The following is a 15,968-nucleotide window of genomic DNA, read 5'->3' on the forward strand; positions in this document are numbered from 1 at the left end:
ACAGAAAGTGAGTTTCTGAAATTAGTAACTATCAAAGCAGCCGTAATTTCCTTTTAAATCACTGTTAGTGAACATACTGATGACATTTTACAATTTTATTAAAATAACAGTAGATGGCAAAGAGAGAGAGGAAAATATGTTTATAGTAGAACAGATTTTTTACATTCCTAATGCACCAACGAAAATCAGTTATTAGGTTAAACATCTGGGAAGTTAAAATATTTTCATAAATATTTACTGAAAGGATACACAGCTAGCAATGTATGTATGGTACATTAAGAAAGCTGAAACATTTTGCAGTATCACCACCACACATGTAACAAACGGCACTGCCAATAAAAAGAGGTTTTTTTATGTGAAACATCTGTCAAATTTACTGGGAAATTTTATCCATGCACTTTGGACTGTTTAAACTCTGACAACACTTTCATGTAAGGCAGTATGGTCAATGTAATATGGTAAAGCAGCCCACATGCTTTTACACCATACAGCTACAGTGAATGATTCTGACTGGACACACACACACACACACACACACACACACACACACACACACACACACACACAGAGAGAGAGAGAGAGAGAGAGAGGTTGTGGGTTAGTAGTCTCTCTGTTGAGCCTGTCTGCAACCTGTCTTCTCCTTAATAGTGTCATTATTTCATTGTGGATTTTCCATTGTTTGTCTATCTCAGGAATATTTATGAGTTTTTATGATGACTAAAGCAACTTAGTATTCGGCAAGGAAGTTTTTAGTGTGCATTCACTGCACTAGATTAATAGTAACTTCAAGTACCAGGTAAGTTAAAATCCACACATAATTGAACATTGTATTCATGTTCAAGTTTTCACAAAATGATTAAAATTTTTCACACAGTTCCTTAAATACTTCTGTTATAACCTAATCTACAACAAACATTTTATGAAGAATGTTTGTTAAACTAGTTTTCCTTTGGAAACAACAGCTTTAGAAGAATAAATCTTATATTTGATCAGTTCCAACTAGCAGTAGTTTTCAGCACAAATACAATAAACTAAATATCTACAAGAGAACTGCCCAAATTGCTGCATACTATGTAATTCCTCATTCTCATTCAGCTTAACATTTTGAATAAACTTTTCACTTAGTTTCACTTTACAACAGAGAATGTGTTGCACTGTGGTGCCTTGAAACATTACTGTTGCAGAAAATACCTTCCTTTCCATTTTCTTCAGATAGATATTCCATTCACAAGCTGATTCCACTCCACAAGGTGAATACTGAGGAAGAGTTACAATTGATAATTCATCGCCAACAATTGTTAAAGAGTTGTTACAATCTGAAAAAGAGAAACTTTAGTTAGAAGAAAGATAAGCTCATGTGTCCTTTCTGGATTTTTGGCATATGGACACAAAAAAATGAGCATAAAAACAGAAAATAATAGCACAAGAACAGCAGATTTGCAAGGTTGGCTGATCATTAAAGTAAAGTATGTATGAGAATGCCAATTCAGCACAAAAATCTCCAGTCTAATGCTGTAGATTGGAGTCAATATACACTACAGTTTTCTTAATACACCTAGAAGGGAAAACAGCCCCACAAGTTCACTGCTACCAATTTATTAGGACATAAAACTAATTCTATTAAAAAGTGGTGTATTGAAATTGGGAAAATCTTTGCAAAATATAAAGCCTTGGATGATAAGACATTTCATTATTTGAAAGCGTATCAATAGCATTATATTATGCCTTTGCAACAAAAGAGGAGTCAACTGTTCCCACACAACTATGACAGGACAAGCGAATATCCACAATCTATGTCTATGGAGAGTAATAATTCAGCTTCCTTACAATTTATTTCACTATCTGCATCTTTTTTCCATCATTTCCGAACATTTTTATCAATGAACAAGGATCTGACTCAAGTATGAGCTAATGTCCTTTAGGGAACAGCACAATGCACCAAATCTCAAGTATCTTTGTCTGCAGTGTGTACTTAGCTATTACCCTGGATCCCATTGACTGATGTACTATATAATTTTTTTTTATTATGGCTCTGAAACAATTTATTTATAATTAGCTCAGTTTATCACTGGGTATATAGTAATTATGACACTGAAGCAATCAAAGCCAAAGCCATTCCTACATGATATCTGTTTGCCTAAATCTTGAAAGATTTTACACAATAATTGTGAGAATGTTACATTGGTGGGCAAATAGTAATGTGTACAGTTTCTACATGAGGGAAAGGGATGACCAACAAAAGAAACAGGACAGGTTTTCTAATAAATTGGCCATGCAGTGTTCTGGGCATACAGTGTCCTGCTCAAAAAGCAAAACACGTTCCTGTTGAAGTAACAGCAATATCACAGGGGTAACAGCCTTTGCGATGGAATGGGCAATGATTACTTTAACCTGAAAAATCAAATGTAACTGGTTGTAAGTGATGGTGAAATGGGACCTGTTTGTCATGGATGAATGCACTCTGGAATAGGCAGCTCACCAGGTCTGCACCAAACATGTACATTGATCACTCTCAGACAGAGACAAAATCTACTCTAAATACTGAAAACAACAGAGCACCTCTAGACAACTCTTTCCTGACACTAGAGTAGCAATGATTGGCAAAGACATGGTCACAAGTGCTACATGTGACTGAATTTCACTGCTTGATGGTCAGTCAGCCACTGCTACTTGCACAATTTGTCAATCTTGACATGAGTCTGTAGTATGTGGACAGCCAGAACCCAGGCTACAGGTGTGGGAATGTTCCACAAATCACAAATGAATCCATTAACACATCCATGCAGCTTCCTGCAGGCTCACAAACCTGTTCAAATGGCTGAAGCTATTCAACTGGTGTACATACTCTGTAGTGGGGCTACAGTAGTAACTAGTAGTGGAAGGATGTATGGGACAGGTCTTGCATCCAGATCTATTGCAAGGATACGAGCCATGAGGCAAGGTGTTGGGAGCAGAAGGGAGTGGGAATGGACAAAAATGCTGGATAGGTTTGTTGGCTGGTGGAATACCATCCTAGGAGGAGCAGGGATAATATTCCTCATTTCGGTGCATGATAAGAGTCTAAAGCCTGGTGGCAAATGTGTTTCAGTTTCTCTCAACCTGGTGGTACTGAGTCACAAGAGGAGTGTTCCTTTGTGGTCAGTGACTGGAGAGAAAGCACAGGAGATCTGTTTCAGGACTAAGTTTGGAATGTAATTTCAGTCTGAAGGCCTGTCCAGCAATCCACTCACTACCATCTACTACAGCTCTATCACAGGCAGCTCCTACTCTATCAATGGCAGGGCTACCTGTGAAAGCAGCCATGTGATCTACAAACCAAGCTGCAACCAGTGTGCTGTTCTTGATGTGGGCACAATGACTGTCCACATGAATGACCACCACCAGACTGTGGCAAAGAGACAGCTGGACTTCTCAGTTGCTGAACACGCTGCCCAACATGACGTGGTTTACTTCAATGACTGCTTCACAGTCTGCACCATGTGACTGCCTCCTACCAGCACCAGCTTTTCTGAACTGAAGAGGACCCCAGCAGATTGTTGATCACATCTGACAGTCATAGTCTGGCCTCAGGGGACAGAGCCAGTGGCCATGCACACAAGAGTGCACATGCGTGCGCACATTTTTTTTATTACAAAAGAACTTTTTGCCCAAAGCTTAAATGTTTAGTAGTCTTTTCATTGCACGTTTGTGGTGTGTAGCAATCTATCTTTTTCATATTGTTATTACATCCTAGAAATACTGCTGCATAGTAGAAGAGTACTTTCATTTGTACCAAAAATGTATGCAAGTGCTACTAATCAAGATCTAAAGTGTTTTATTGTTTGTAACTGTTCCCTCACAACTATGACAGGACAAGCGAATGTCCACAATCTATGTCTATGGAGAGTAATAATTCAGCTTCCTTACATCTCATATCCAATTATTTAGGATTCATCATAGATAATATTAGTTGAAACAATTTTACAATTGTAGGTTAGTTAATGAAATATTGTTATGTAAAATATGAAGCCACATAGTTGGAATAGCAAATCACTTAGTAAAAGAAGAACAATTATATTTCTAGGAAAATATATTTTCAAAATATTGAAGAACGTAAGTTGCTATACTTTTAATCCTGAACTTTCATGTTTTCAGTATTATGAAAACTGTTGCTAATTGACATTTTGTAAGTTAACTTCTCACAGCTGGGGTTCAAATTCATGTAGAACTTTTTGAAAGATATTATATTCACCACTGGCAGTAGAAATTATTTTCATTACTACTCTACTACAAAAGACTGTACTTCAGCACATGTGAAACTTTAAAAATCCTCCAATATGTACACGTCATATCTTGAGCCTTCCAACAATAGAAACAGTCTACAAGAACAGTGGTTGTTTGGGATTTGTTTAATGGCAGCAACATTTTTAAGAAGTTCAATACAGTGGGGTGTATATGTTGGATGGTTTTTCAAAAATTTGGCATGTTCTGAGGAACAATATTTTGTGCTATACCACTTGATAATGGGCTCAAGACCAAAACATTAGTGAAAATAAATAATTTCTGCAGTTAATGACTAATACGTCTTTCAAAAATCAAGTTCTTTGAATGCATGGAATTATTATATTTATTTTATTTCCTCAAACACTAAAATCAATTTGTGGCTGATGCAGTGCACTTTTTCATGCGTGACTTTTGTATTTCTTTGTGGAAATACTGTGTGTTGTGAATAGCTATGGATTTTTCTGTTTAACACAAAATTCTGGATGTAACTTCAGAAAACAATTTCAATTCCTCGGTGAGTAAGTCCTGTGATTATTCTCATGGCTCGTCCTGAGGAGCTATAAGTTGATATTCCATGAAACACTATATGCTATGCACAAGTGTAGAGAGGGTATGTAACAGTGTGAATACTAGAAGATTTTTAAGGCATTCTTAAACCTTAAGCAGGCTTCTCCCACCTTAACATTTCATCCAGCCCTGTTCAAAAAAAAATTTATAAAGGGATGGAACAACTCTTAGAACTGATCAGAGGCAATATCAGTTTGGATTTTGGAGAAACAAAGGAACACACTGAGAAATGTTGATCCTATAACACACATTGAAGAAAGGTAAATACACATGTATGGCATTGTAGCAGTGTGTATACACGGACAAGGAAAAAATTCCCATATTTTTCTGTTAAAAATACACTTTCTCCCATGTGAAAAAACTCTTTCCATGTTAAGTGACAGTATATTTTACCTCAGAACTGTAAAGCTTATCAATCCTTTGAATAGTAATGGTTTTCTACACGGGTGTAGAATTTCCCAGTGCTTTAGAAACCAAAAATCAGGGAAAAACACGCAGTGGAAAGATCTTTGATTTGCATCAACCTGTGCAATGCACATATTTGTATTACAAAAATATAAATTCAAATTCCACCAAACACTGTATGTTACTTTCCAAAGCATTGAAAGAGATTGCAATCCACTTTTGTAAGCCAGTCATAGCTCATGTCAAGTGATCTCGCCAGCCGATGACAGTGGATATTCAGAGCATAGGACACATGTAGTCAGTCAATAGCAACATCACTGTTGAGTAGTGCAAACACACAAACAGCAAAAGTTCATGGTATAAATTAATATACATAGTGTTGCTACAAGGAAAGCAAAGCTTTCACATATAATATTGGTCTAAGGTTTAGAGTTTTTAAGATTAATAAGCTGCAAGAGAAGCTAAGCTTTCACATATAATGCTGATCTTTTTTGCACATGTTACACCTTAACATACATCACATAAATGTGCAAGGAAAATTTTTAACAACATATAAATGTGTCATCTTTTGGGCTTGAAAATCATAAATGGCTCATCATCAAAGAGTTTATTTTTAAATAAGAGTCACGTGCTCTGTGATTTAAGAAATTCACCGTACATTCTTGCACATAGTTCAACTTGTGTAAAAGGAAATTTACTTTGAAAGTAACACTTTTCAAACCACCATTCGCAATATTTTCCCGTGACCTGTTACAAATGTGTTTGTTTCAGCAGTCACCAGACAACAGGTGCCACCTTGCTTGTGCAGCTATGACGACATAGGAAGCCCATATGTTCGTACATGTAAAACATTAAAATATCTTACATTATGTCATAAAAGAAACAAGACATTGGACATACTCCAAGAGCATCAGAATTTCATGAGCAATACCAAAATGTATACAGTTAAAGTGTATACTTAAAGTGCACATTCGTATGTCCAGATTCCCAATGAAGTAGACCTCGACCTGATATCAAGCTTTTCAGTGTTTTTCGGGATGTAAATTTTCTTGGAATGCCAATACTGTATTATTTCATGTTTGGTTCTTTATTATGGGATAATACCCTACATGCTAGAAGATGAAAATGTGCATTTGAAATGCAGCAAACAGTTGAAACTAACCAATAGTGTGGAATTGAACACTGCTTCAAATACATTGACTGTCTCAGCAGAAAAGATTAATAAAAGACAAATTTCTTTAGCAAACCTACAAAAATAACTTCATTGGTTTGCAAGGTGATTAATGCTTGACTGTCAGAATGGTGGAAGTAAAATTTGAAACGAACATATTTTAGCTCTCCATAATTATGTGAATGTATTTTAATTCATTTAATAGCACCTGGCCACAGAAATACGTTTTCATTTGAAGTGAGAACAGTAAATGAAGAGGAAACAGCAAAATCGCTAAATGTAGACACTGGTCATGTGGAGACTATCCACTTCCCCGCTGTAACTCAGACTGCCCTGCGCATCAGCCCTGGATCTACGATATTTCCAAACCGGGGAATACTACATTCATGCTCATAAATTAAGGATAGTTGCAGAATGTGATGCCACACAATATGGCACTACACAAAACTGGCACTAATAGCATAGGCACATAGGGAACACACGACACAGATCTGCAAGTCCACGGTATTGGTGATAAGTTGAGAAAACCGTCCCAAAACACGTGTTACAAAACACCACTGTCTCCTGCACATGTACCGTGACATCAGTATGGGATATGATCACACTGCACACGTACACAGACTGCACAATGGGTTGGCATACTCTGGATCAGGTGGTCAAGCAGCTGCTGGGGTATAGCCTCCTATTCTTGCACCAGTGCCTGTCTGAGCTCCTGAAGTGTTGTAGGGGTTTGAAGACATGCAGCGATACATCGACCAGGTGCATCCGAGACGTGCTTGCTTGTGTTTAGGTCTGGAGAACAGGCAGGCCACTCCATTCACCTGATATCTTCTGTTTCAAGGTACTCCTCCATGATGGCAGCTCAGTGGGGCCGTGCGTTATCATACATCAGGAGGAAGGTGGGACACACTGACCCCATGAGAAGGTGGACATACTGGTGCAAAATGATGTCCCAATACACCTGACCTGTTACAGTTCCTCTGTCAAAGACATGAAGGGGTGTACGTGCACCAATCATAATCCCCCTCCACACCATCAAACCATGACCTCCATACAGGTCCCTTTCAAGGACATTTAGGGGTTGGTATCTGGTTCCTGGTTCATATCAGATGAAATCCCGGCGAGCATCACTGTTCAGACTATACCTGGACTCAACCCTGAACATAACCTGGGACCACTGTTCCAATGACCATGTACTGTGTTCTTGACACCAGGCTTTACAGGTTCTCCTGTGACCAGAGGTCAGCGAAAAGCACCGTGCAGGTCTACGAGTGAATAAACCATGTCTGTTCAGTCATCTGTAGACTGTGTGTATAGATACAACTGTTCCAGTGGCTTCAGGCAAGGCTACCTGCAGTACTCCACGGCTGTCTGCAGGCACTGATGTTAAATTATTGGTCTTCTTGTGGTGTTGTACACTGTGGATGTCCTGTACTGTAGTGCCTGGACACATTTCCTGTCTGCTGGAATCATTGCCATAATATTGAGATCACACTTTGTGGCACACGGAGGGCCCATACTATGACCTGCTGCATTTGACCAGCCTCCAGTCAACCGAGTATTCTACCCCTCATAACCTAATCTGTATGTGTTCTTTGAGCCATTTTCAACACACAGTCACCATTAGCACATCTGAAAATGTCTGCACACTTACTCGCTGCACTGTACTCTGACATGCGCCAACACACCTCTGCGTATGTGGACTGCTGCCAGCACCACCGTGCGATGACCGCAGGTCAAATGCACTGCATGGCCATACCCTGAGGCAATTTAAACACACTAACTGCCCACCAGACCATTGTTTCACCATGTATCAGCATTATTCTTAATTTATAAGCGTGAGTGTAGATAGTGGCGTGCTCCCCATTACTCCATTGATGAATTCTTCTCGGGTTATCAGCTAAGTGGTGGTGTCATCTTGTCACAACATTTCAATGAATTTCATACCAATCATCTTCTGGCAAAGATGATGGGTATGAAACTCTGACACGTTGCAACAAGACACCACCACTCAGCTGATAACCCGAGAAGAATTCATCAAGGTTTTTTCACAAGAATATGAATTTTGCCCCCCGCCCCGGAAGTGCTGTCAACCAAGATCCAGGCATGTTACACTTGTGTGAATCTGACAGCTTGGGCATGCCAGTAAAATTTTCTGGCAGCATCTAGCTACTTGCTGCGACTAGTTACACAGCCAACAACCACATTTCAGTAGCCGGAAGCAGGAAAAGGTACTACTCATATGCGACTCAACTGCGCATGCGCATGAGCCTGCTTGTAACTACTAAAACGAAGCTAATGTTAACAGTTGGGACATCACACTCATCGAAGGCAATTTGTTGTTTGAAGCATTGCATACTCTTCCTAAAGCCTTTGACACATTTTGCTGTTGGCAGACACTTGTATGAGCACTGTGTTGTATATGGCGCATTTCCTTGCAATTTATGTTTTATTTTCGTTTCTTCTCTTTCATGTTTTATTGCTGCATTGTTATTCTGCAGCAATGGGATACAGTAATATCCTTTGTTAGAGTACCAGTTCTCAGCTTTCAAAATTGCTGAAATTCAACTGAACACAATGAAAAATTCCCAGAATTCTAAAAAATTCCTGGATTTTTCCCCAGTTTTCTCCCAGATAAAGAAATTTCTGGGTTTTTCCAAGATCTCCCGGTTGTCCCAGGTCATATACACCCTGTGTAGGTTTAGAAAATGTTTGATAATGTTGACACACACACACACACACACACACACACACACACACACACACACACACTCTCTCTCTCTCTCTCTCTCTTTGGAATTCTAAAAATACTGGTTATAAAATACAGGAAACAAAAGGTCATCTACAAGTTGTATAGTACATAGACTGCAGTTACATCTGTCAGAGGGCATGAAAGGATGGTGGTGGTAGTTGACAAGAGTGTGAGACAAGGTTTGTAGCTATCCTCTGTTATTCAGTCTGTATGTTGAGCAAGTAGTAAAGGAAACAAAGGAGAAATACTAAAATAAGAAGAAAGGCTGGAAAGGAGGAGGAATATATAGAATTGCTGTATCAGGAGAATTAACTTGAAGGCAGTATTATGGGAAGAGAAGAAGTGTGTGAAGATCCTGATGAGATCTGATAGAATTTTATGAAGCACAAAAAGATTTAAGTCTCTAAATAAAGCATCACAAGTGGAAGACATTACCTCAGAATTATTGACAATCAGGGATGGACAAAAATAACCAAATTTGACTGCTTGATATGTAGGATATACAAGACAGGTGAAATACCCTGAGGCTTCAGTTACAATTTAGTAACTGCACACATAATGGAATGATTACAATTGAAGTTAAACTTTCGAAACACTGTAGAAATAACACCACTGGTCAGAATGACATTAAATTGCAACAGAATATTATCAGACAAGGGGGAAAACTTATCACAGAAGGGGGGGGGGGGGGCTGAAAATTGATCAATAGATGGTGCTGAATGGTCAGAATACGTAAACTAAAACACCTGTCATGCACACAACCCATTGAAGTTGGTATAAAAATGCCGGGTACAAAGCTTTTCTTCCTTTCCTGTCTACGACATTTGCCATGACTGTCTTAATGCAGGATCGCACTCTGCTTGTAAAGCTGTATTACAAAAGTGATGACTGTGCACATGTTGCTCTGCAGAAGTTGCAGACACTTAAGGGTTTGAAAAAAGGTGTTGCATTGATGACTGCCGTGGGTCAGGAGAAAATGATTCAGAAATTCCAAAAGATGGGTTCTTTTGGTGTACAACCTGGTAGAGGGAGGAAATGAATTGATTCAATGTCAGTGGAACCAGTGGTCACAGCAGTCCAGGAGGAGATGAGTGGTGGTGGTGTGGAAATGTGTAGTGCAGAGAGAATTGGTCAAACATTAGACATACCTGTGAGAATAACGCATAAAATCTTATGAAACGTCCTGTACTACCCATTCAAAATTACTTATGTGCAAGAGTTGCTTCCTGTTGACCTGCCAGCGAGAGAGACCTTTCCTTTAGAATTTCTTTCTTGCTTGGAAGTGGACATTAATTGCCCATGGAAGATTTTGTGGACAGACGAAGAAGACCCATTCGACAGCACATATCAAGACACAATTGTCGAATATGGGCAACGAAAATCCACATGCAAATCAACCAGTACCACTTCATCCTTGAAAGGTCACTTTGTGGTGCAGGTTTATGTCTTCATTTATCATAGGGGCATATTTTTTTAAAGATTTAGGTGTTTCCGGTCCTGTTACTTGTACCGCCATTGGTAAGTGCTACGAGTGTGTTTTGTACAACCACGTCATTCCAGCTCTCCAACAGTGTGAATGGGATCATTTTTATACAGGATGGTGCACCTCCATACATTGAAAATCCAGTGAAGCAGCTGCTGCAGGGCCATTTTGGAAATGCTAGAACTATCAGCTGCCATTTCCCTACAGCCTGGCCATTCCTGTCACCTTATCTTAATCTGTGTGACTCCTGGCTGTGGGGCTATTTGAAATGTGTGTTCTGTGTTCTGATTGAAAACTTTGCTGCATTGAAGGCACACATTGTGCAACACATTCTGAATGTGACCCTGGAAACGCTTTGATCAGTAGTGGAACAAATGGTTCAAATGGCTCTGAGCACTATGGGACTCAACTGCTGAGGTCATTAGTCCCCTAGAACTTAGAACTAGTTAAACCTAACTAACCTAAGGACATCACAAACATCCATGCCCGAGGCAGGATTCGAACCTGCGACCGTAGCGGTCTCGCGGTTCCAGACTGCAGCGCCTTTAACCGCACGGCCAGTTCGGCCGGCCAGTAGTGGAACATGTTGCAGAAAATGGTGGACAGCATATTTAACACGTTTTGTGCCAGTCGCACAGAAATTAATAATCTGATCTGATTTTGATTGTGCTTTTTATGCAGTTTTTGGCCTCAGGACAACTAAAACCAGATTTTTCCCATCCAATGTGATATGACCTTGGCGTGGTGGATGGGATTGTATAACTAACAGCATCATGCCTGTACACCCACGCACACCGAGTAGTACAGTTTGATTAATGTCAACCATACATCTTAGGCATTGTTGTATGATTCATTTGTCATTTTTAGTCAATGACTAAAAAATTATGATGCTTCCAGTGCCATTTATTGCTACATTTTGTAACTATTTATTTTTCTTCTGCCGTACATTTTCCTCGTTCTCCGATAATATTCCATCGCAATTTGACATTCTGACCAGTGGTGGTATTTCTACAGCACTTGGAAAGTTTAACTTTAATTATAATCACCCTGTATTTCAAAACCATCAATTTAATAAATTAGTTACAAAATACCAACATTAATATCTAGAGAAGGGTTGCCCTGTGTTATACTGCCCTAGCTTTACTGTTACATTACATTACTGTAGACATAATGAAATTAGGAGTGGTTATATAAACAAAAAGTGGAATTAAGTCTTAGGCAAAGGCCAAAACGAGTACCACTGAATCAACACGTGTTTCATAATAAATGAGGCATGACCATGATGGTTAAATGGCAGCAATAAAGCACTACCAGCAGTCAGGTTTAGTGAAAAATGGGAAAATATAATTTCACAGAATCATAGAATGCTGACTCACCTACATTTTCAGAGAGGATTTACAATATGAACAATGGGAAGTAGTTTACCAAGGATATGCAGTATATTTTATCAGGAGACCAAAGACTGTTGCTCAGCACCTTTGATTTGCTGGTTAGTTTTGATGGTATGTCATTTAGCAAAGTTCCACTGGCAGAGTCCTTATCCTTGACTGCAAAAAAATTTGAAATAGGTTATAATTTTGTTTCAGAATGTGCTCTAATCAACTTATTTTTTATTTAAATATTTTAATAACAAATTGATGGGATTGCCATGGAAAGTACCTTTCACACTTTGTGACAAACTTTTTATTGAAGGCTGAGAAGTAGGTTTAAACTTTTGATCTTTTGGAAGTAAGAACAAAACATTTAGTCTGGCCTCTTGGTAAGGAGAAACTTCAGCTCCTGGACCATCAGAATTCCATTTATGAGAACATCTAATTTACTGTGGAGTTGGAAAAGGACAGATACTTCCTTTATTGAATAAAAACTTCTCAGGTTTCCAAACACATCAAGTAATTAAAATTATATGAACTTTTGACCAAGTAGTCCTTGGCCATTCTCAAGTAGTATGACCACCTGTGGGCTGCTGGTACGGCCCTTTTATGCTTTAGCTGCTGGCTGTGATGTCACTGGTGTCTCCAGTATCGTCTTATATGGATGTATGTTGACTTGGTGATCACAATGCCCACTTCACCCATGCAATCATTGGATCCAATGTTACTGAGATGCAGGGCATTGTCTCTGTTTAGGCTGTTATTGGTAATTTTTGTTTCAATGGCTTTTGTAATTACACAATAGCAGAAGTTGTTTGTGCCAGCCATGATGGATGTTTCATCAATATTATCCAGCGTCAGTTTTCTAAAGCACACTCAAAGCAGATTTCTCAGGGCAATGTAGGCAATAAAACCTCTCATGCTCCTTCCTACATTGTCCCACAGTGCATACTGTCTCTGACATATGATTGGCCACACTCACATGGTGAGTTTTAGGCCCCACACATTCTGAGACCTGCTGCGTCTCACTTGTCTCAGTAACTGACATTTTCATCAGAGACCTGAACACTGAACTGATTTCAGTAGGCAGTTTATCTTGCCCAACATGGAGCCACAGAACAGTAAGAAAGTAAGTTTCTTTTCCTGATCCTTGTCAGTGATGATCTTATGAGTCTTGCAAGGAATCATTTATTTAATTTATGTTATTGCCATTCTTGAAGACCTTTCATAGGTAGCTGAGCTCATGGGCTAAGTAATCAGCATCATATTATTCTTACACAACACACCAATGTTTGTGAAACAGTGTGCTTCCGTACAGGGTAGTAGTGGCTAAAAGCAAGCAAGTACAGATCAGTGTGGGTGGGTTTTCTATTGACACTAGGGTCAAGAGATCCATTTTATTTGTAGTGGATGAGAACATCAAGGAAGGACAATACATTGTCTTTTTCTGTCTTATGGTAAACTTGATGTCACTGTTAATGCCATTGAGGTGTTCTAAGAACTCGTCAAGTTTCTCCCTCCATGGGGCCAGATGAACTTACCAAAAAGAACAACTAGGCTTTAATGGCTCCATGTCAAATGCAATATCCTTAAAACCACTATGAAGAGGTTTTCAACAGCTGGAGCTAACATGCTACACACTGCAACACCACCTGATCGTAATTCTGACTGTTGTGCAGAAAATGAGATGTCAGAGCATGCCTAGATAGCACTACTGCTTCACTTACAAGTAACTGGGATACTAGGTCCAAACAGTCTTTGACAATCACATTCATGAACACCACTGCCATGTCAAAATGGACCATAATGTCACCTTCACTAAGTCACAGATGGTTAATTTGGTTGATAAATTCTTGGAACTCCAAATAGCACTAACAGTAACATCCAGTTTACCATGAAAGCAGAAAAGGTGATGCATTGCCCTTCCTTGATGTTCTTGTCTGCCATAAATGAAATAGATGTCTTGGTCACAGCATCTATAGGAAACCCATCCACACCAATCTGTACTTGCACCCCATCAGCCATCACAACAAACATTGATGCATCATGCAAGAATGGTACCAGACACTGATAACATGCCCCTTGAGTTGAGCAAGAACTATGCTGCATGAACCAATGATGTCTTTGAAAAACTTCCACATGGACATATGACTGCTGTTCATGATCACCAACAGGAACTCTAACCCCTCAGAGGCTTTGACGATTATGGTTGTCCGTCACAGGAAATCCCTAAAGCATTGCAATTCAAACTGAAGGAGTGTTCCACCTCAAAAAGCTGTAGAGGAAAGTTTTCAACTCATGACCTACCTACAGTTCATCTACATCTACTTAATTATCCACTCTGAGTCACAATATAGTGCATGACTGAGGGCATATTGTACCAATACTAGTCATTCCCTTTCTTGTTCCACTTGCAAATGGAATGATAGAAAAATTACTGTCTATATATGCCTCCACACGAGCCGTAACTTCTCTTTTCTCTTCTTTACAGTCCTTATGAAAAATGTACATTGACAGCATTAGAATCATTTTGCAGTCAGCTCCAAATTTTGTCAACAGTGTTTTGTGAAAAGAATATTTTCTTCCCTCCAGGGATCCCATTTGAGTTCACAAAGCAACTCTGTAATGCTCTTGTGTTGATCAAACCTATCAGTAACAAGTTCACAGGTAATCTTATTTTAAAATAAGTTGTATTTTCTCTAAACATAAAGTAAAGGTTACTTTTTCTGCCAGCACCAATGATAGCCACACTCATTGGCTCTGAAGAACAACTTTATTCCTAGAAAGGCTATTACCTCACCCCACTAGTATGTAATGAGAATAGGACTGCTTTACTATCAGTCTTTAAGGCTCGCTTTTAGATGGCTGAATGATTTAGAACAACTGTATTAGCAGAAGATAAAGTTTAGTTACATTGGTATTCCTGTAATTTTAATAATCATTAAAGCTTGTATTTCTTCTGTACAAAGTTTCATTCCATCCATAAATTTCTACTATGTTCCCTTTACAGCTTTCTCATAATACAGAATAAGTAACACTAAGAAGAGGCAACAACCCTGCCTCGCTCATTTGTGAATTACCATTTCCCTTTTGTGCCTTTAGACACTCAAATCTGGTTTCTGTGCAAGTTTTAGATAATCTTTCACTCACTGTATTTTATCACTACCACTTTCAAAACTTTTGAGAGTGTATCCTGGTTAACACTGCTGAAAGTTTCCCCCAAGTCTACAATTGTTTGTAGAATGTTCTTCAGTTTATTATTTAATATAAGCTATAGGGGTCAGTATTTCTTTGTGTGTTCCTACATTCAGATCCAGTTGAACCTTTTTCTACACAAGCAACTTGTTATTTTGCACCTACCTACCTCTCTCTCTCTCTCTCTCTCTCATCACTACAGTGATACATATTTTACACAAATATTGCACTTCAGTGTACTTGGTGCCCTTCTCAGCTTGGCACCTCAAGCAGCTGCCACTAACTGATGTCATGTCTCGAAATCTTCCCTTGTACCAACTCTGGTGACCACCTCAGCTTGGCACACCATGCTGCAGCTTGTGTCACTTGTGCCTTAAACAAGCCCTGTCTACATTTCTCCAGGACCCAAACTAATCTTCCTTCTGACTGATTCTACAAGTTGCCTCATCCTCCTGTACATAATTTATGCTAGTATTTTGCAACTATGACCTTAGAAACTGACAGTTCTGAAATACACCTCTGCAGGCATCATCTTTGCTAATTACTACATTATAACCAAAGTAAAATTCTTATTTCATCTGTTTTGTATATCCTACATATCAAGTGACAATTTTGTCATGGGTGGTTCACCCACTGTTCTCACTAATTCTGAGGTAACATCTATTCACAGTGCCTTGTTTTCACTTAGATATTTCAGTGCACTATCCAATTATATCTCAGTGTCTTATCACCATCCAGTTCTTCCCTTTAGGTAATAGTTGC

The 15,968-nt window shown here is 39.0% G+C and overlaps 1 protein-coding gene across 1 annotated transcript in view; it reads right to left on the minus strand.

The window, feature by feature from the left end:
- LOC126248793 (uncharacterized) overlaps positions 1 to 15,968 on the minus strand; it is a 189,537-nt gene that overhangs the window by 79,335 nt on the left and 94,234 nt on the right. The window contains exon 4 of the mRNA XM_049950184.1: positions 1,192 to 1,316. Within this exon, the coding sequence (XP_049806141.1) occupies positions 1,192 to 1,316 (125 nt within the window). The remainder of the gene's footprint in view (positions 1 to 1,191; positions 1,317 to 15,968) is intronic.

Source organism: Schistocerca nitens, chromosome 1, assembly GCF_023898315.1.
Source record: "Schistocerca nitens isolate TAMUIC-IGC-003100 chromosome 1, iqSchNite1.1, whole genome shotgun sequence".
NCBI lineage: Eukaryota > Metazoa > Arthropoda > Insecta > Orthoptera > Acrididae > Schistocerca > Schistocerca nitens.